At 44.0% G+C, this 20,952-nt stretch overlaps 1 protein-coding gene across 4 annotated transcripts in view; it reads right to left on the minus strand.

Annotated features, from left to right (window-relative positions):
- The window catches only part of PPP2R3B (protein phosphatase 2 regulatory subunit B''beta), a 106,752-nt gene that overhangs the window by 23,931 nt on the left and 61,869 nt on the right, over positions 1–20,952 (minus strand). For all 4 annotated transcript variants that reach the window (XM_039504373.1, XM_039504376.1, XM_039504374.1 and 1 more), the window contains 6 exons: positions 17,168–17,353; positions 15,801–15,904; positions 14,999–15,101; positions 13,292–13,366; positions 1,265–1,351; positions 635–791 (listed from right to left, as the gene is read on the minus strand). In XM_039504373.1, coding sequence (XP_039360307.1) covers positions 635–791; positions 1,265–1,351; positions 13,292–13,366; positions 14,999–15,101; positions 15,801–15,904; positions 17,168–17,353 — 712 coding nt within the window. The remainder of the gene's footprint in view (positions 1–634; positions 792–1,264; positions 1,352–13,291; positions 13,367–14,998; positions 15,102–15,800; positions 15,905–17,167; positions 17,354–20,952) is intronic.

A 20,952-nucleotide genomic window follows, 5' to 3' on the forward strand; every position in this document is an offset into this window, starting at 1 on the left:
AGACATGCAGTACTCAAGATCAATCCCTTCAAGCTGCTTGTGCCCGTATTTCCTACTGTTCATGTTTAACAGCTGTTTCTTAACAGGAAGAAAAAGTATGAGGAGGGAGTCATCTATAATATGTGATCAAACTTGCTTTTGCCTTTGCTGGTTCAAATGATCATGACCAGCAGAAAAACAAGAGTGTTCTCCTTCCTGAATGAAATATTGACTAAAAAGTAGTTAGACTTGAATAGAAGCAATCCTAGGGAAAAATATTTCCCTTCCATAGGGCAATCAGAATGATGTCCCAGATCTTTTTCACTATGTGGGAGAGCAGGGCATATCAGATTTTGTTTGTAAGTGATCTTTCCAATCATGAGAGGAATGATTCCTTAAGATGACAATAGAGACACAGCCTCTGACAAAGTACTTCCAGAGCAGCTGCAAGATGTAAAGAGATATTTAAATTAGGTTTTTGGACAAAATGTGCAGGATTACTGAATCCAAAACCACTGCAGACTTTGTGAATGCAGAACAGCGTGTAGCCGCTAGATATTCTTAAAACTACATATGAAGTGTGGTATAGCTTTTCAGTTAACTTTGACTTCTGTTCTTAAAGTTAGACTGTTAAAAGTTGTTCCATGCGTCATACCATGATCATTATGCCGGGCTAAATCCTTTGGATCAATATAGAGGTCATGGTCTGTATCCAGCTCCCAGAATTTGCAATAGATGACGTAGAAGTGCTCATAAGAGAAGTACTCTGTCAGCTGGTTAATATCAGCTTCTTCTTCCAATAATGCCACATTCTATTATCAGGAAAAAGAAAAATCTCATTAAAGAACCTGCAAGATGCCTGTTGGTCACAGCAGCAACTGGAAGGATAAGTGAAAGTTCTCATATTATCAATGAGTATCACTAATATTTAACAGTTTTCCAGTGGAATTATTTTGTCTTCAAAGACCTTATGCACCACATAGCATGCTAAGAGCAGATTTTAATAAACTGAGTTGAAAGCTAAGGTGCCAGAGAAAGCTGCATAGTAAGGACAGCCAACTTACTGCTAAGTGAGAGACAAATATAGCTCTGAACAACATAGTAAGCTAAATTGAAACAGTCTTGTATTAATAATTGCTCCCTTGAGAATCCATGCACTTTAGTCTTCATTGATCTGGGAAGAAGCAAGAACAAATACCATCTTTACTTATGCCCTTTTAAGTATTTAACTTAAAGCTTTTAAGTGAGCAGAAGTTGTATCTACCTTGCAGTTTTACATAAATACCTGCAAAAAGCTGCTTTTCCTGAGTTCATTACACGTGATTCTTCCAGACCAAGACCTATTTACGGTATAAAATATCCTTTGTATAACCTGCAAGAGACAGACAAGTTGAAAGTCTACTTCTAACTATCTGAACTAAACACTGTATTGTTCCAAGTCTTGGTTAAGAGTTTAAAAATACCTGGGTACAAATGCAAACAAAAATATGAAATAAGGTTCTGCAGTCTACTGCTGTATTCAATTCCCATTGTTTATTACTATTGCTCAGTCTGCTGTATTTGGTCATCATTACCCTCAGAGTCTATCTTCCTCCTCTCTCCATCTGTTGAGGCCTGGGTCCATTCCTCCCCCTGCCCTCGTCTTAGTGAGCTCATCCTCCTATTGTTTCAGATACTACCTTTCCAGACATTATTTCCAACTCTCTCTCTACAGATATCACTTAGACATCCCCCAGGTGTCTCAATATCTTCAATTCAGTGCCACAAAGCCACGCTTATTTCTTCCTAATCCCTCTCCAGCTGTCTATCTGTACTGACAACTCCAGCACCCTTCTATTCTGCCAGCATTCTTTTCATATTCAGTCGTGACAAATTCTGCTACTTCTGCATTCCCAAAATCCATCCTTTGCCTCTCTATTCCCATTGCTAAACCCCCCCTGGAAAACCCTTAAAAATGTCCATGTCCTGGCTTCTCTTGCCTCAACTACTGTAACTTTATCCCTGATCAACTTTCGCACCACTGTCCAATTTATTCAAGAACCCCATTGCTGATATCCCCTTCCTCTCTAATTACTCCCACCAACTCATTTCATATATCCCTCTCTGGGTTTCTGCCTTTTACTCTATCACATTCAAAACCTCCCCCACTACATCCACAACAGCCTCCTTCCTCGTGCTTACCAACCACCTTTTCCCTTCCAAATCCAGTCTTCAGATCTCGTACATCCAAGATACTAGTTCTACCCACAGCAAGGATTCTATTGATGTAAATTTATGTCAATTTTACAAATGTAAGCGTTTTCACTAATCAATTATGCCATCCATGTATATAGTGCTTTAAACATCAGACAATATTTCAACTCTCTGGGATCTTAAAAATCTAAATTAGAAAACACACAACTTGTTTATTTACACTGTAAATTTGTGTTTGAAAAATGCATAACATATTTCTTGCTTCAAAGAGTTTACAATTTAAGATAAGCAAGATAAAGACAGGATATGGAAGAGTAGGTCAGGAAAAGAATGTGGTAAGAATTATTTGAGAAAACGTAAGAAGGAAAAGTTGGTTAGATATTATAAAGTACATGTATCATCCACTTTATATTTTTAGCTTAAGATTAGTCTTAGAAGCCTAGTGTAAAAAGGTTCAGTCCAAAGAATGTGAGATTTTTATTTCAGACTACACTATTAAAAACATTACCTATCTGGCAATGAAGCTCTTGAAGTCCCAAGTTATAAATCCATCTATTACTAAAATAAAGGGATGTCAAAAAACCCTATGAAACAGTCCATCATACTTCCATATCAAAATGAAATTGGCTTTGAGTTATGAGTAAAGGGCATTAAGTGAGTTACTGATATTTTAATTATGAAATTTTACATATAGTTAAAGCTGCAGCACACAGCAAGCTCTGCTGGTCTTACTTTCAATAGAACAGCTGGTTTGATAAGCCTGGGAAGGGGAATGGCCTCTCTTACTTCTGAAACTTAATTAGTTCAGTCTTAATTGTGTGTTTAGGGAAAGCCCATTTTTGGCTTAAACTACAAAGCAATTTTTTTCTACCAAAGTTTTGCCTTAGCTTTGCAGTTTAATCCATCTGGACATCATTACCTCATCTGTTACACATCTAACTGGCCTAAAAAACCCCAAAATTGAATGTTTGCTAGACACAACTGGACAAGTCTTAAAATTTGGGTCTCTAAAACAAACCAGAGCAGAGAATGAGTAAATAGTTTGAGACTTGTTTCATTTACAATGCTCAAGAAGTCAGTTGCTGCTGTACATTGGTATTTTTTTGATTGTAGGAAGGAAAAATTGTGCAAAATAACCATGACACTGTTGAAATTCTAGAGATAATATGTTTAATTCCTATGGAAGTGGCCTACACAACTCTTGTATCAGTATAAATACTGTTTCTACAGCTAAGTTTTAGGCTAATATAAAGCTAATGTACCAGACCTTACTTCTAGACTGAGGGCAATTATTTTAAACCTCTGGCCAGCAGATGGGTCTGCCTCCCTCTGAGGTACTACTCAGATGGCATCTGACCCAGAAGTGGAAGTGGAGCAGCAATTAGATTTCAATATTTAATAGTAAATTGGTGAGGGAACCCACTAAAAACCTGACTTACAACTTTAATTACGTGAAGACAACATCCTCCAAACACAGCTTCCACTCAGCAGTAGGATCACTAAAACTTCAAGAAGTTTCTTAAACAACTCCCATTCAGAATACACTTAAATACAATACTTAACTAAAAGGGAGATCAATGGATCTATTTGTTATCATTCAGATAATTACAGGGCTTAATTTCTTTAGAAACCTGTAGTGGTCAGCAGATGCGTAGGCGGCAGGTTTGTATAATTTTTGGTGGTGCCCAAAATGGTGGTGCCCCCCCCGCCCTGTAAGCCGATATAAAATGAAGCTACAACGTGTCAGTGCCACAAGATTACAAGGGTCAATTAAAAGTGGAAAGTCAGAAGCAGCACTTGCCTACTTCAATATACATTTTACCATCACTGTATAAAAATGGTTCCCAATTGTCGATGCAATCTGATTAATTTAAGAGCACATTACAATTAAATATTTCAATTCTCAGTCATTTTAAGACTTTGCCACACACTAGTTTGTCTGTACACCAGTTTCAGACAATCCTTTATAGCAATTTTACTCCAGGTCCTATGTGAAACCAATCAATCACTTCCTCCTCTCACCCACATCGTTTTGTTTTAAGCTGTAATCAAAAGTGGCTTCATCTGCTTTAAAAGTCACAGAGCAGCAGCCACAAGTCTGCAGGTCTTAGGGATATTGTCCTGGTCAACTCAGTCAAAATTAATTACAACCTAGATGGGATTATGGTGAGGGGGCACGGCACGGCCCCCTCCACTCTCCACTCGCTCCTGAGGTGCTACAGCACCAGCAGCTTGCACTGCTGTTATGCTGTAGCCCTTAGGCGGGGGCAGCAGCAAGGGAGAGAGACGCGCGCTGCGGGCTCTTTACATTCAGGCAGGGAAGCTCCGGGCAGGGCCGGCTCTAGGTTTTTTGCTGCCCCAAGCAAAAAAAATTTGGCTGCCCCCCTTCCCAGCCCTGGGCTCCCCCCGTACCCTCCTGCTGCCCTTCTCCAACCCCCAGTAAGTGGTTTGGGGGTTGGAGAAGGGGTAGGGGGTTCCGGGGGCCAGTCAAGGGACAAGGGGGGTTGGATGGGGCAGAGGTTTGGAGGGGCAGTCAGGGGACAGGCAGCAATTGGATAGGCATGGGAGTCCAGGGGGTTTATCAGGGGACAGGTATCGGGTGGGGTCCTGGGGGGTAAGTTGGATGGGGACACAGGAGGGGGTAGTTGGGGACAAGGAGAAGGGAGGCTTAGATAGGGGCTGGGGTCCCAAGGGGCAGTTGTCTTGGGAGGGGGTAATCGGGGAACAAGGACCAGTGGTGTTTAGATAGGGGGTGGGGGTCCTGGGAGGCAGTTGGGGCAGGGGTCTGGGGAGGGGGCAATCAGCAGCCAGGGGCTGGGATTCAAAGGGCTCTGGGCTCCCCGCAGTTGCAGGCAGCCCAGAGCCCTCTGATTCCCGGCCGCGGCTGGGATTTAAAGGGCTCTGGGCTCCCCGCCGCAGCGAGCAGCCTAGAGCCCTCTGATTCCTGGCCGCGGCTGGGATTTAAAGGGCTCTGGGCTCCCCGCCGCAGTGGGCAGCCTAGAGCCCTCTGATTCCCGGCCGCGGCTGGAATTTAAAGGGCTCTGGGCTCCCCGCGGTTGCAGGCAGCGCAAAGCCCTCTGACTCCCCTGCGCTCCAAGCAGGGGCGAAACCTAGCTCCAAATATTGGTGGAGCAGAGCCCCTGATTTTGAATATTCCTGGGGCTTTAGCCCCACGAGCCCATATAAGTTGGCGCCCATGAGCAGATGCTCTTTCTTCTAAAGAGGGACAACAGTGTAGACCAGGGGTGGGCAAACTTTTTGGGCCGAGGGCCACATCTGGGTGGGGAAATTGTATGCAGGGCCAGGGCGGGGGTTGGGGTGCAAGAGGAAGTATGGGATGTGAGAGGGGGTGTGGTGTGCAGGAAAGGGCTCAGGGCAAGGGATTGGGGCAGAGGAGGGGTGCAGGGCATGAGGGAGGAAGGGGGTTGGCGTGCAGGAGGGGTGCCGAGTGCGAGAGGGGGCTCAGGGCAGGGGTGCAGGAGGGGTGGGAGGTGCAGGCAGAGGGCTTAGGACAGGGAGTTGGGGGGCGGGGTGCAGGAGGGGTTCGGGCTCCGGCCCGTGCCACTTACCTAAAGCGGCTCTGGGGTGGCAGCGGTGCGAACCGGGGCCAGGGCAGGCTCCCTGCACGCCTGCCCTGGCCCCACGCTGCGCCGTTCTGGAAAGCGCTGTGGCCCCTGGGGGAAGGGGGGTGGAGGGCTCCGCATGCGCTGCCCTTGCCGCGCCTCCAGGTACCTCCTCCAAAGCTCCCATTGGCCATGGTTCCCCGTTCCCAACCAATGGGAGCTGCGGGAGGCAGTGCCTGGCGGCAAGGGCAACACATGGAGCCCTCTGCCCCCCCACCCCGGGGGGCTGCAGAGAAGTGGTGCCGGCCGCTTCTGAGACTGGTGTGGGGCCTGCAGCACCCTGGGGGACAATCCCATGGGCCGGATCCAAAGCCCTGAGGGGCCGGATCCGGCCAGTGGGCCGTGGTTTGCCCACCCCTGGTGTAGACAGTTTTCTTGACATTTCTTTAATTAGTGGACTGGTGTTACAGTTCCCTTTTCAGAGAGAATGTTCATAGCAGTTTGGGCTTCCTTTCTATGAGAAGTTCTTTTAGGGGCAAAAGAAAGTAGTGGACATTTCATTAGCTCTCTCTACTGGCAAACTGCTAAGATGAATTTGTCAAATGTTATTTCAACCCAGGCCTCCCTAAGTAAATATGTTCCTCAGCTAAAGAAAGGATTGGAGGATAAGAGGATTTAGCTGCTGCAGCCCTCAGAAGGAACAGCAGTTTTTCCACAATTCAGACAAACCAGGCTCTAATACAGTTACCTAAGAAAAATCCCCACAGATGACATATTTCCTTCTTTCTCCCCTTGCTTCCAACATAACTTTTGAGAAATAATTCATCTAGGAATTGCTATGGCCTCACTGGTAAGAGGCAAAAACTAGTATCAGCTCTTAGCAAGAAAAACCCAGCAAGCAATTACAGAGTCATCAACTCTCATTAATTTATTGCAAGTCCCACAACTTTGCCACCTCTTGGACGAGCTCTTGTGATGACATGAAGAGGGGTATGTCTACACTATGGGATTACTCCGATTTTAAAGAAATCGATTTTTGGAAACAGATTGTATAAAGTTGAGTGCATGCGGCCACACTAAGCACATTAATTCGGTGGTGTGTGTCCATAGTACCGAGGCTAGCGTCGACTTCCGGAGCGTTGCACTGTGGGTAGCTATCCCATAGTTCCCGCAGTCTCCCCCGCCCATTGGAATTCTGGGTTGAGATCCCAATGCCTGATGGGGCAAAAAACATTGTCGTGGGTGGTTCTGGGTACATGTCGTCAGGCCCCTTCCCCCTCCCTGTCTCCCTCTGTGAAAGCAAGGGCAGACAACTTTCGCGGCTTCTTCCTGGGTTACCTGTGCAGACGCCATACCATGGCAAGCATAGAGCCCGCTCAGCTCAACACTGCGGCCATGAACATTGTAAACACCTCATGCATGATCATGTAGTTTATGCTGAACCAGAACCTGCAAAACCAGGCGAAGAGGAGGCGGCAGCGCGGCGATGAGAGTGATGAGGATATGGACACAGAATTCTCTCAAACCGCGGGCCCTAGCGCTTTGGAGATCATGGTGTTAATGGGGCAGGTTCATGCCATGGAAAGCTGATTCTGGGCCCGGGAATCAAGCACAGACTGGTGGGACCGCATAGCGTTGCGGGTGTGGGACGATTCCCAGTGACTAGGAAACTTTCGTATGCGTAGGGCCACTTTCATGGAACTTTGAGACTTGCTTTCCCCTGCCCTGAAGTGCAAAGAAACCAAAATGAGAGCAGCACTCACAGTTGAGAAGCGAGTGGCGATAGCCCTGTGGAAGCTTGCAACGCCAGACAGCTACCGGTCAGTTGGGAATCAATTTGGAGTGGGCAAATCTTCTGTGGGGGTTGCTGTGATGCAAGTAGCCAATGCAATCACTGAGCTGTTGCTATCAAAGATAGTGACTCTGGGACATGTACAGGTCATATTGGATGGCTTTGCTGCAATGGGATTCCCTAACTGTGGTGGGGCGACAGATGGAACCCATATCCCTATCTTGGCACTGAAGCACCAGGGCAGCCAGTACACAAACCGCAAGGGGTACTTTTCAATGGTGCTGCAAATACTGGTGGATGACAAGGGACGTTTCACCAACATCAACGTGGGATGGCCGGGAAGGGTTCATGACGCTCGCGTCTTCAGGAACACTAATCTGTTTAAACGGCTGCAGCAAGGGATTTACTTCCCAGACCAGAAAATAACCGTTGGGGTTGTTGAAATGCCTATAGTTATCCTTGGGGACCAAGCCTACCCCTTAATGCCATGGCTCACGAAGCCACATACAGGCAGCCCAGACAGTAGTCAGGAGATGTTCAACTATAAGCTGAGCAAGTGCAGAATGGTGGTAGAATGTGCATTTGGACGTTTAAAGGGTTGCTGGCGCACTTTACTGATTTGCTCAGATCTCAGCCAAACCAATATACTCATTATTGCTGCTTGCTGTGTGCTCCACAATCTCTGAGAGAGTAAGGGGAAGACATTTATGGTGGGTGGGAGGTTGAGGCAAATCGCCTGGCTGCTGATTATGCGCGGCCAGACACCAGGGCAGTTAGAAGAGCACACCAGGAAGCGCTGTGCATCAGAGAAGCTTTGAAAACCAGTTTCATGACTGGCCAGGCTACAGTGTGAGAGTTCTGTTAGTTTCTCCTTGATGAAAACCTGCCCCCTTGATTGACTCATTCCCTGTAAGCCACCCACCCTCCCCCCTTCGATCACAGCTTGCTTTCAAAGGAAATAAAGTCACTATCATTTAAACACCATGTATTATTTATTAATTGATTTATAAAAATAGGGAGAGAACTGACAAGGTAGCCTGGTTGGGGTGTGGGAGGAGGGGATGAGGGAAGGAAGGAAAAGGCCACTTCAAAACTTGTTGAATGACAGCCTTTTGCTTGGGCTGTCCACTGCTGCAGTGGCACTCTGTGATCCTGCTGCCGTTCCTGAAGCTCCACCAGATGCCAGAGCGTGTCCATTTGATCCCGCAGTAGCTGCAGCATTGCATCCTGCCTCCTCTGATCTTCCTGCCGCCACCTCTCATCTCGAGCGTCCCTCCTGTCCTCACATTCGTCCCTTCTGTCCTCATGTTCGTTGGCCGCTTTCCTGTACTGTGATACTGTGTCATTCCACTCATTCAAATGAGCTCTTTCACTGCAGGTCGATTGCGTGATTTCAGAGAACATTCCATCTCGCATGTGTTTTTTTCACCACCTTATCTGAGATAGCCTTCAGGACGGAGGAGGGAGGCTTGAAAAATCTGCAGCTGCAGGAGGGAGGGAAAAAAGGGAGAGAAGTATTTAAAGAGATACATTTTACAGAACAATGTGTGTACTCTTTCACAGTGAACAACACTATTCACATTACATAGCACATGTGATTTCGGTACAAGGTCGCATTTTGCATCTTAATATTGAGTGCCTAGGGCTTTGGTGTTAGAGATCACAGACGCAGGGCCGGGCAACAGAATTCAGCTTGCATGTGGCCATGGTAAGCCATTGTCCTTCAGCTTCTGCAACCTTCATAAAAGCAGCACCCTCCTTTTCCATACCAAGCAAAGCGCATTGAATGCTGCACTTTTCGTGTTAACGTGCAGCAGCAGAAACTAAACTAACCTTCCCCTCATCCAATTCTCTGGGATGATCACTTTACCCCTCCCCCACTGCATGGCTGGTATCAGGGAAGTTCCCTGCTAGCCAAACGCAAACAGCTCAGCGCCAATGCCGCCCCCGCCTTACTTGGCTAACTGCAGGGAAGGATTTCTTTTCAGCCACAGGCAAACAGCCCCATAGGAACGGCCACCTCTGTCCCCTTAATTAAATTCCCATATTTCAACCAGGTTACCATGAACGATATCACTCTCCTGAGGATAACACAGCGAGATAAAGAACGGATGTTGCTTGAATGCCAGCAAACACCAGGACCAAACGCTGCCAGGCTTTGTCATGCAATGATACCAGATTACTTGCTACTAGCATGGCGTGGTAAAGTGTCCTACCGTGGAGGACGGAATAAGGCTGCCCTGCCCAGAAACCTTCTGCAAAGGCTTTTGGAGTACCTACAGGAGAGCTTCATGGAGATGTCCCTGGGGGATTTCTGTTCCATCCCCAGATACATTAACACTTCTCCAGTAGCTGTACTGGCCACGAATGCATTCTAAGTCCTCAGGGCAAATTAATCATTAAAAAGTTTGCTTTTGAACCATGTGTAATATTTACAAAAGGTACACTCACCAGAGGTCCCTTCCATGGCTTCATGTCCGGGATACTGCCTTGGGAGGGTTGGGAGGCTACTTCAGTCAGGCTGAGGAAAAGGTCCTGGCTGTTGGGGAGAATGGCATGCTGTGTGCTCTCTGCAGGCTCGTCGTCGTCGTCGTCCTCCTCATCTTTCCCATCCACAAAATCCTCAGGCATGGCTGAGAGTACCCCCTCCTCGGAATCCACGGTCAGGGGTGGGGTAATGGTGGCGGCCCCCCTAGAATTGCATGCAGCTCAGCGTAGAAGCGGCACGTATGCGGCTCTGCACCGGACCATCCGTTTGCTTCTTTGGTTTTCTGGTATGCTTGCCTGAGCTCCTTAACTTTCACGTGGCACTGTAGTGAGTCCCTATTGTGTCCTCTCTCCATCATGCCCTTGGAGACTTTCAAACATTTTCGCATTCCGTTTTTTGGAATGTAGTTCTGCTAGCACGGAATCCTCTCCCAATACAGCGATCAGATCCAGTACCTCCCGTACGGTCCATGCTGGAGATCTTTCGATTCTCGGACTGCATGGTTACTTGTGCTGATGAGCTCTCCATATTGGGCAAACAGGAAATGAAATTCAAAGGTTCCTGGGGCTTTTCCTGTCTACCTGGCCAATGCATCCAAGTTCAGATTGCTGCCCAGAGCTGTCACAATGGTGCAGTGTGGGATAGCTCCCGGAGGCCAATACCGTCGAATTGCGTCCACATTAACCCTAAGTCGAACCAGCAATGTTGATTTCAGCGCTACTCCCCTCGTCGGGGAGGAGTACAGAAAGATTTTAAGAGCCCTTTGTGTCGAAGTAAATAGCTTTGTTGTGTGGACGGGTACAGGGTTAATTGAATTTAGCGCTGCTAAATTCGATCTAAACGCATAGTGTAGACTAGGTCGAAGAGTTCCTCGCCTCACGTGACTTGGGAGCAGGTACCTGCACCAACTCCCCATAGCACCATCCTCCAAGCTATTCTTGCCACTCATCCACCCTGGCAGTCTTCTTGTGGAGACCTGATTGTTTTGATCCACCCCTCCCTGCTGCAGGCTTCTGGAGGTGACTGACTGACCTGCATCCCCATCTTTTTTGGCAGGCTACCCGGGGGGCGGTTCTTTCCTCATGCTAGACTGCATAAGCTGGCTCAGAAGTAGAATGCTCAACCCACAGAGCAGGCTATCCCTCTGAAGGTAACCCATTATGGACAAGGGGAACACCCACCCTCCACAGCACTGAGAAAAGGCTTTCACCAGGGACCTGCCTTGAGCCCCCTATACATTAGGTGTCAACTGGGGGGGGAAATCCCTTCCTCCCCCCCCACAACCCGCCCAAGGGTAAAGCTGAGCCCTCACGCCCCTCCCACTTCACCCCACTACTATGCAGATAAATCTGAGCCCTCTACCCCTCATCCCCTGCTGCTCTGGGGAGCAGCACATTGTTTTGTTGAGGCATTTTGATACTGGAAGTCTGCAATGGCTACACACTTCCTCTCTCAGTAGCTTGGCCCTTATTGATCAACCTCCAACAGCACCTCCACACTGCCTTTCCGCAGGGCTTTGTCCTGACCAGGAGTTAGAGGCTGGGGGTATGGTATTAAAATTTCAGCATATTCCCCTACATCCTCCAATCCTGAGAGCTTCCTGCAGGAGAGAACAGGAGCAGCAGCAGGCACACAAGGTAGGGGGGCACCAACTGACTTTTGGAAGGCGTGGGGGAGGAAGAGGATAATAATAGCAGGTAACTTTTGAGAGAAAAGTAAAGTTTCACGAAGCCCCAGGCGCAACCCTTCCTTGTTGGTGAAAAGTCACTAATGTCGCTCACATGATGTCTCCCCTTCATGTTCCCAAGTAGTGGCAGGCGACCATATTGGGGAGATTGACTTTTTCACATTGATGAGAAATGTCACATGGAGCTGTTCAAATTTTGGCAGTTAAAGGAGCAGGTGGCTGTCTTGGACTGGGAAGGCAAGAGCTAGGGAGTGGACCAACAACCACCTGCTCCAAAACTGCATAAAGACAAGAGTAACTGCAAATGGGGACAAAGTCGTCTTATTTTTGCTAAATATGCAAGAGTTTGCACTACAGTGCTTCTAAAACACACTGCAAGTAGGCAATGGGGTTCAAAAATCAGAGTAGACTAAACCCTGCAATTTAATCTCCTTAAAGAATCTCTTAATTTTTAGGCCAATCATGATTTTTGGGGTTGATCCATGATTTTTGCACTCTTGTGGCTGGTGATACTACTATTGGTCTGTTGGCGATGTCTATTGGAGTGAGGAGGATTAACCTGAAGACCTTCAACTATGGACTAGAGTATGAAAGGTGCAGAACCAAAGTTAATGTCTCAAAAGAAAGATTTCCAGATTAAATTTGTGCTACATCCAACTGTAGCTTATGTATACCGAATTAATGGCCTTAATTTAGTTCCCAGAGGATGCTTGTTAAACCCAGTCACTGATGCTTGCTGAATTATTTTTTTAAAAATGGAATGCCCTTTGGAGGGATCTCAGACTCTGACGATTGAAGGACTGAATGAGCACAGAGTCTAAAGCAACAATCTCTAGAGAGTTTGTCATGTCCAGATCAGTAGTTGAGGGAAATTGATAGAACAGTTAACTGCTAATTCACATAGCAGTTTGTGGACAGAAAGATAACTTTAGTCATAAGAGCCTAGAGCTACAGATCTGGAACTTTTCACATATACAATTTTCAATTAAAGGAAAATCCTTGAACTGGGAAGGTGCAAGTAGCTAAAAAACGGTTTAAATTCTATCATGATCTCTTTACAATTCCATAATAATTGTGGAGAGCTTATACATTATCTACTTGATAAATCTGAACGTGAAATAATGCAGAAGTCATTTTAAACTTTTAGGCTTTTTTCATTACGAAGTCCAAACCAGGGTCAGTATTCTAACCAGCCATACATCAAAAACCACACCCAAATAAGCATCTCCAAGTTAACTAAGTAATTTGCTCTTCAGTAGAAATACATAAACATGTTCCACACAAACCATCTCCACTCAGTATTCCTCATTTCAACTGTTATTCAGTAAGTTCTTCTAACACCCTAAAGTATAGAGAAACCTTACAACTATCAGTTGCAATGACAGATGCTCATCCTCCTACTACCGTGTCTCCTGAAGATTTGAATATACTCAGTATCATGCACTAGAAGCCTGGAAAGTTGAGATCAGCAGAATACTTCTCTGGAGATAAATCCATTATGAAAAGGGTGGTTTTACATATTTCAATTGACCTATTAATTAACAGTTAAATTGTATAAACAAAGTAATTTTTCTAAATAAATCACTTACTGTGGTAATGTAACGAGAATGAAATTCAGATGCTTCTTTTAAAAACGATAGGCCAGGATGACTATTCACCACATCCTATAAAGAGAGGGGAAGAAATGGAGTGCCAATTGGTACCCATTCTCACCCTGGGTATCAACTCATTAATGCAGAATACTACCTCCAATTCCTTGAAAGAGCCATTCCAAATTTAATTGTTAAGCAAAGCAACCATTACTAAATACAACTTCATTTGTAGAGTGCCTCATGTAAACATCCCATGGTGATGTATGTTTTCAAAATAATCTGTCTTTTAAAAGCCATTTAACGTGAGCTTTCTTAATTGTAATAGGGAGATTTCAGAAACAATTGGCAGAAGTGTGCAAATTATATGTTCCGGACAGAAAAAACAAACTTATTTTCCTGGTGTCGATGGGACTTGATACATGTAACTAGTAAGAAACAGCATTACTGAAAAATTACAGATGCTTTTCCATTATAAATGAAGAAACTCTATAAAACCACGTGTAAGTACACTACAGATAGTGGTAGTCCAGTGGTCCCCAACCTTTTCTGTGGGGCGGGCGCTGGACGACTAGCTGCCGAGGACTGTGGCCACCGGACAAGCAGCCGTTGAAATGCTGCCGTGAAGCAGCAACGTCAAGGGGCGTCGCTGCCGAAATCCCGTCGTGAAGGAGCATCACCAAGAGGCGTCGCTGCCAAAATCCCACCAAAACTCAGCGGGATTTTGGCAGTAGCGCTTCTTGACGTTGCCACTACTTGGCGGCATTTCGGTGGCTGCTTGTCTGGCGGCCAGTAGGCGGTCGCACATGGATGCCCTGGCGGGCGGCATGGTGCCCGCGGGCACTGCATTGGGGACCAACAGGCAAGTTTGCTTTTTGTCATTCATTAGCAATACACTAAGACCTGTGACAGTCCAAAAAGAGATTCAATTGCCATTTTTCTTCTTTCCCCTCTCGAATATCTTCCCAGAAACCTGAGAAGCACATCCTTAGCACTACTATGTCAAATCACGAGTTGTCATTCTTCAGGTTAAATGGGTTCTGACACATTAGTTAGTCGAAATCAAACATCAATTAAGAGCTACTGTAGGATGTGTAGGGTTTTTTCTTTTTAACTTCTTCCCTACATAAAAGTAGGCTATAAATATTTGTGACTATAAAATGACTTATAACAATTTAAACTCATTAGTAGGTCAGTTGACCACACAAGTTGCATGCACTACATATCAGTAATCTTTTTATTTATTCTCTTTACTAGAATTACTCCATCAGTTAGGTTTCAGAGGGGTAGCTGTGTTAGTCTGTATCAGTAAATTTTTCAATCCACTTTGATTGAATTGGCCTCGTTAGCACTACAAAAAGTAATTTTCCCTCTGTTGATATTCACCCCTTCTTGTCAACTAGTGGACATGAGCCACATTCACCCTAATTGAATTGGCCTCATTAGCACTGACCTCCCCACCCCACACACTTGGTAAGGCAACTCTCATCTTTTCATGTGCTGTATATTTATACCTGCTTACTGTATTTTCCACTCCATGCATCTCATGAAGTGAGCGGAAAGCTTATGCCGAAATAAATTTGTTCGTCTCTAAGGTGCCACCTTGCTTCTATCAGTTAGGAAATTTAAGTTGCTCTGGTACATCTATTCTTTTGTTTAGCTTTGGAAGATACAAAGAGGTCATGATTAATTTAAATTGCTATTTACTTGTAAAAATGGAATGAAGTCTTCTTGCACCAAGTAGTTGCATCCAGGGTTCATCAGAAGATGAACGAACTTTGCCGCATCATCGTGGCAGGTCTGTAGTATTCTGAAATGCAAATATAAAATGAATTTGCATCATAATACTTTTCTACTCTATTCAGGAGGAAAAATGCTCATACTTGCATTAGGAAGTTCTACAGCAGGACTTACAGAAAAGCTGCAGTCTATCTCAACTTATTGATGTAACGTGAGCACCTAAAGAACTAGTTACCATAATATAAAGGCAGGCATGTGGTCACAGTTTCTTCTGCCTACTAGTGATCTTACACAGCTCTAAGCATTGCACTGGCCAATAATCCTGTATTGCTTCCTCTCATACTAGACTTTAGGCATAATTTACATTAAATTATCTATGCTGTACCTGCTCCCAGCAGTGGAATAGTCAAATAAGAGGACAGTTTAAAATCAAGACCATAGTTCTTTCTCTGGAATCAGTGAGAATAGAAAGGGCTAGGAAGGAGAAATCTGCCCACAACTGTTGACATATTCCTGCAAATTAGGACCACACGTCTCAAAACCTTACACAGTTAGGGCCACTAGGAACTTGTCACTAACCACAGCACATTATTTATCTTTACACAGCAAATATCAAGATTTTAAACTGTACACAATTTTTTTTTTATCAAGTCCACTCTGTTGGACTATAGAAAGGGGTTTTGTTTGTCTGCAGGCTGGATCACATTCATAACTTAAAATATTATATTTAAATTAAGAAATACAGTACCTCAAAAAGCAACCTACTTACTTTCGCCACATTGCAACAAATTTATGAACTGAGACGCATCCTGTTCGTTCTCCTCCAGCACAATAAAACAAGGGACCTTTCCAGTAAAGTGGGCATTCACAGGCCTGGAATTAAGGTGTAGAACAATGCAGACAGTCAGCTTACTTATTACTTATCTGAATGTTACTCCCTCTCAAAACACTAGCATAAAATGAAACCTTGCTAGTGTACTTGTAAGGCAGCATTATGGGAGAAAAGGACAGGCACTTGTTTCGTTGCACACTCTTATGGAACTACAGTGAACAGAAGTATTTAAGGCAATTTCTGGAAGATTTGGTTTATTGACTGGTAAACTTTAATTTGACCAACAGCTTTAGTCTCTACTGTACTGCACAACAAGGTAGACTTTCACAGTAAATAAAAGAAATTAAGGGGAAAAGTCATTTCCATTTATTCTTTTTTTTCCCCACAGTTGGAAAACATTTTTCCACTTGTGCTTCTAAAGAAATGGGAGATTCACATATGAAGACAAACATATGTTTACTGTAAGCAATTACAGTTTATACATACATACAGCAGTGTTAGCCCTAGACTACTATGGAAAGATATACGGAGTGCTCAATACAGCTCCCTTGAAAACAAAATATTTATCATTTACATTCCTCCTTCAATATTATAAGGAGAAAAATATTAAATTCCTTCAAGCCAATTTGCTATGTATGTTATACAGAAGCAAAACAAGTCAGTCTTTAGATTGATATACCCCATATTCTGACACAGCAATAAATCTAGTGAGTACTGAAGGACTAAGAAAAAACCCTCCAAAAAAACCAAAGCCATTCTGGATTCGAAGGTTTAATAATGCAAGTCCATGACTTTTTCTTGTCTAAGGTGAGAAAGTTATCTAGTTTCTTTTTTTTCAGATGAGTAACTGGTTTATTGTAGAGTTCTACGTAGACATATTCGGAGTGATAACTCAAAATTCTAATCTTGCACCATGTAAGTAAACCAACAGCAATGCACTTAAAACATCTACAGTAGTACAATTGATTACTGTGAAGGCACACGGCCAAATTTTGCACTGAGAATGCTATCCCACTGATATCTCTGGGACTGCACAACATATAACTAAGAAAATTTGGTTGCTTGAGTTTCTGATGTTGACGTTTATGGGCTTTCTCCAAAACCCACTAAGGTTAATGTAAAGACTCCCACTGATTTTAAACGGGCTACGGATCAGGCACCATATTAACTTAAATTTGACTGGTAATGTCTTTACTTAACTTTTTGGAATTTTATTCATATCACACAACAGATAACATAGGAAAACCATCATTTGTTTCTTTGTAGGTTAGTATACTGGAATTAGACACCCCGTAAATCCTCACCTTTGCAACTTTGCCCATGTCTTCTAATCTTGCTCTCTCATTTGGAAACTGAGAGAAAGTTCTCTCTATTTTGGCAATCACTGCATCTATATTCACTTTTTCTTTTGGACATCCTCGGGGAAAATAAAACGTTGGAATGGTTTGGCTCAGTGATGGCGGCAAAGGTTCTTCTTTCTTTGTCTGAACCTAAATGGGTAAATACATTTGACATAGTGAGGTGTATTAAACTGTATGCCATACAATCCTCCTTACAAGGAAACTGAAACGCCTTTATCCTGTTTGTATTAACTACTGTAACATATTCCTACAGAAAATCATTACATATGATGGAAATAAGCTCTTTAAGAATGAAGAGTGAAAAATTCCTGGAAAACTGGCATCTAGAAAAATTCATTTTGAAAAGACAAATTAAGTTTGACATAAGGAAACCTATCTGGCTAAGGTAAGAACTGTGTTTCCCCTCTATCCCACCTCTAGTCTTCATCCAGCTTTAGAACCAAAATTAGGCTATCCCATTATACCATCCCCTCCATAAACTTATCAAGCTTAGTCTTGAAGCTAGATATGTCTTTTGCCTCCACTACTCCCCTTGGAAGGCTGTTCCAGAACTTCACTCCTCTGATGGTTAGAAACCTTTGTCTAAATTCAAGTCTAAACTTCCTGATGGCCAGTTTATATCCATTTGTTCTTGTGTCCACATTGGTACTGAGCTTAAATAATTCTTCTCCCTCCTTGGTATTTATTCCTCTGACATATTTAGAGAGAGCAATCATATCTCCCCTCAGTCTTCTTTTGGTTAGGCTAAACAAGCCAAGCTCTTTGAGTCTCCCTTCATATGACAGGTTTTCCATTCCTTAGATTGTCCTAGTAGCCCGTCTCTGAACCTGTTCCAGTTTGAATTCATCCTTCTTAAACATGGGAGACCAGAACTGCACACAGTATTCCAGATGAGGTCTCACCAGTGCCTTGTATAACGGTACTAACACCTCATCTCATCTCTACTGGAAATACCTTGCCTGATGCATCCCAAGACCATATTAGCTTTTTTTCCACAGCCATATCACATTGGCGGCTCATAGTCATCCTGTGATCAACCAATACTCAGAGGTCCTTCTCCTCCTCTGTTACTTCCAACTGATGCCTCTCCAGTTTATAACAATAGTTCTGGTTATTAATCCCTAAATGCATGACCTTACACTTTTCACGATTAAATTTAATCCTGCACCTTTCACTGAGATAACATGTAAAGAGGTTGAGTTAATCCCCTAGGATTTTTCTACAAATGAGCCAAATGATTCCAACTTTACACTTGCCCTGATGTTGCAACTTCACTAAAATTCAATGCTATCCTTTAAGTATGTCAGAATAAAAAACAGAAAAGAAAAAAGTTAACTTGAGTTTGTGGTATTTGTATGTGAAAGTTTTTTTATTTGTGTTTACTGGATTTGCACTTTTCAGTTACACCATAAAGGCTCTCTTGATGCCATACAAAAATGTAAAAGTCACATCAACAGAATCACCAAATAAAAAAACTAACAAATACTCCAGATCACCTAAAAACCTTCCCAAGCCGAAAACACTTCAGTTTGTTTTTTTGTTTTTAAAAAGACAAACATTTTTCCAATCTCCAAAGTGGTGTTACTGTTAGCACCATGAAGAGTGCAATAAACAATTTCTTTATAATTTCCCCCTAAATTTCAAGGTAACCACCACATCAGTGCTTGCTTGGGTTGAGCCTCTATGACATAACTAGTCGCTGAAAGCCTGTACTGTTGCTCAGGTGTAATTCGTAAAGGCAAAACGGCTTAGAACTTGAAAACTGGATAGTTAGACAGTGAATCCCAGTGCATATTCAACTTGGTGATATTCTAAACAAAAGGAGATCTCAACCATGTTGGAAGCTGTTTCCATCACCTCAAACTGACTCAGACATTCTATACTTTAGAGCGACACCCTTGGAATATCATCATATAGATAGCACATTTTAATCTATTGTGCCAGCCTGTGCCAGTAGATCTCTAGCCCTACCCTCTCTATGGGACTGACAGTAGTGTTCTCTCAGTGCTGTGTGTTGATGGGCCATTTTTACAGAAAGACCAAAAAAGGAAGCAAGAAAAAAGTTAGATTGAGTTGTGATCCAGCTACTTCATTACTTTTCCCCCTAATCTTTGTTGTTTCCCTAGGCAGCTGCTTTCAACTGCTGACAAGACTGGCAGGTAATAAAGTTCTTCAGATCCACTGCTGTCCATTCTTCAGGTGGAATGCCAGGAAGTTCTAAATTATTGCAAACTCCTGTAGTTAAAAGTTTCAGAGCATTAGCCTAAACAGTCTTAGTGTAACTTTAGTATAGACACGAAACTAGGTGTTTTAAATCCAAGGTTAAGAAAGTGTAAAGATTAAGTCTCAAGGCGACCAGCTTGGCTTAACAGTGAAATCCTTGCTCGTCTTAAACACAAAAAAACAGCTTACAAGAAGTGGAAGATTGGACAAATAACCAGGGAGGAGTATAAAAGTATTGCTCAGGCATGCAGGAGTAAAATTAGGAAGGCCAAATCACACTTGGAGTTGCAGCTAGCCAGAGATGTTAGGAGTAACAAGAAGGGTTTCTTCAGGTATGTTAGCAACAAGAAGAAAGTCAAGGAATGTGTGGGCCCCTTGCTGAATGAGGGAGGGAACCTAGTGACAGAGGATGTGGAGAAAGCTAGTGTACTCAATGCTTTTTTGCCTCTGTCTTCACAGACAAGGTCAGCTCCCAGACAGCTGCACTCTGCAGCACGGTATGGGGAGGAGGTGACCAGCTCTCTGTGGAGAAAGAAGTAGTTCAGGACTATTTAGAAAAGCTGGACGAGCACAAGTCCATGGGGCCGGATGCACTGCATCCAAGGGTGCTAAAGGAGTTGGCCGATGAGATTGCAGAGCCATTGGCCATTATCTTTGAAAAATCATGGCGATCGGGGGAGGTCCCGGATGACTGGAAAAAAGCTAATGTAGTGCCCATCTTTAAAAAAGGGAAGACGGAAGATCCAGGGAACTACAGGCCAGTCAGTCTCACCTCAGTCCCTGGAAAAATCATGGAACAGGTCCTCAAGGAATCAATTCTGAACCACTTAAAGGAGGAGAAAGTGATCAGGAACAGTCAGCATGGATTCACCAAGGGCAAGTCATGCCTGACTAACCTAATTGCCTTCTATGATGAGATAACTGGCTCTGTGGATGAGGGGAAAGCAGTGGATGTGCTATTTCTGGACTTTAGCAAAGCTTTTGATACAGTCTCCCACAGTATTCTTGCCAGCAAGTTAAAGTAGTATGGGCTGGATGAATGGACGGTAAGGTGGATAGAAAACTGGCTAGATGGTCGGGCTCAACGGGTAGTGATCAATGGTTCCATGTCTAGTTGGCAGCCGGTATCAAGTGGAGTGCCCCAAGGGTCGGTGCTGGGGCCGGTTTTGTTCAATATCTTCATTAACGATCTGGAGGATGGTGTGGACTGCACCCTTAGCAAGTTTGCAGACGACACTAAACTGGGAGGAGTGGTTGATACACTGGAGGGTAGGGATAGGATACAGAGGGACCTAGACAAATTAGAGGATTGGGCCAAAAGAAATATGATGAGGTTCAACAAGGACAAGTGCAGAGTCCTGCACTTAGGATGGAAGAATCCCATGCACTGCTACAGACTAGGGACCGAATGGCTGGGCAGTGGTTCTGCAGAAAAGGACCTAGGGGTTACGGTGGATGAAAAGCTGAATATGAGTCAACAGTGTGCCCTTGTTGCCAAGAAGGCT

Source organism: Mauremys reevesii, linkage group 1, assembly GCF_016161935.1.
Source record: "Mauremys reevesii isolate NIE-2019 linkage group 1, ASM1616193v1, whole genome shotgun sequence".
NCBI lineage: Eukaryota > Metazoa > Chordata > Testudines > Geoemydidae > Mauremys > Mauremys reevesii.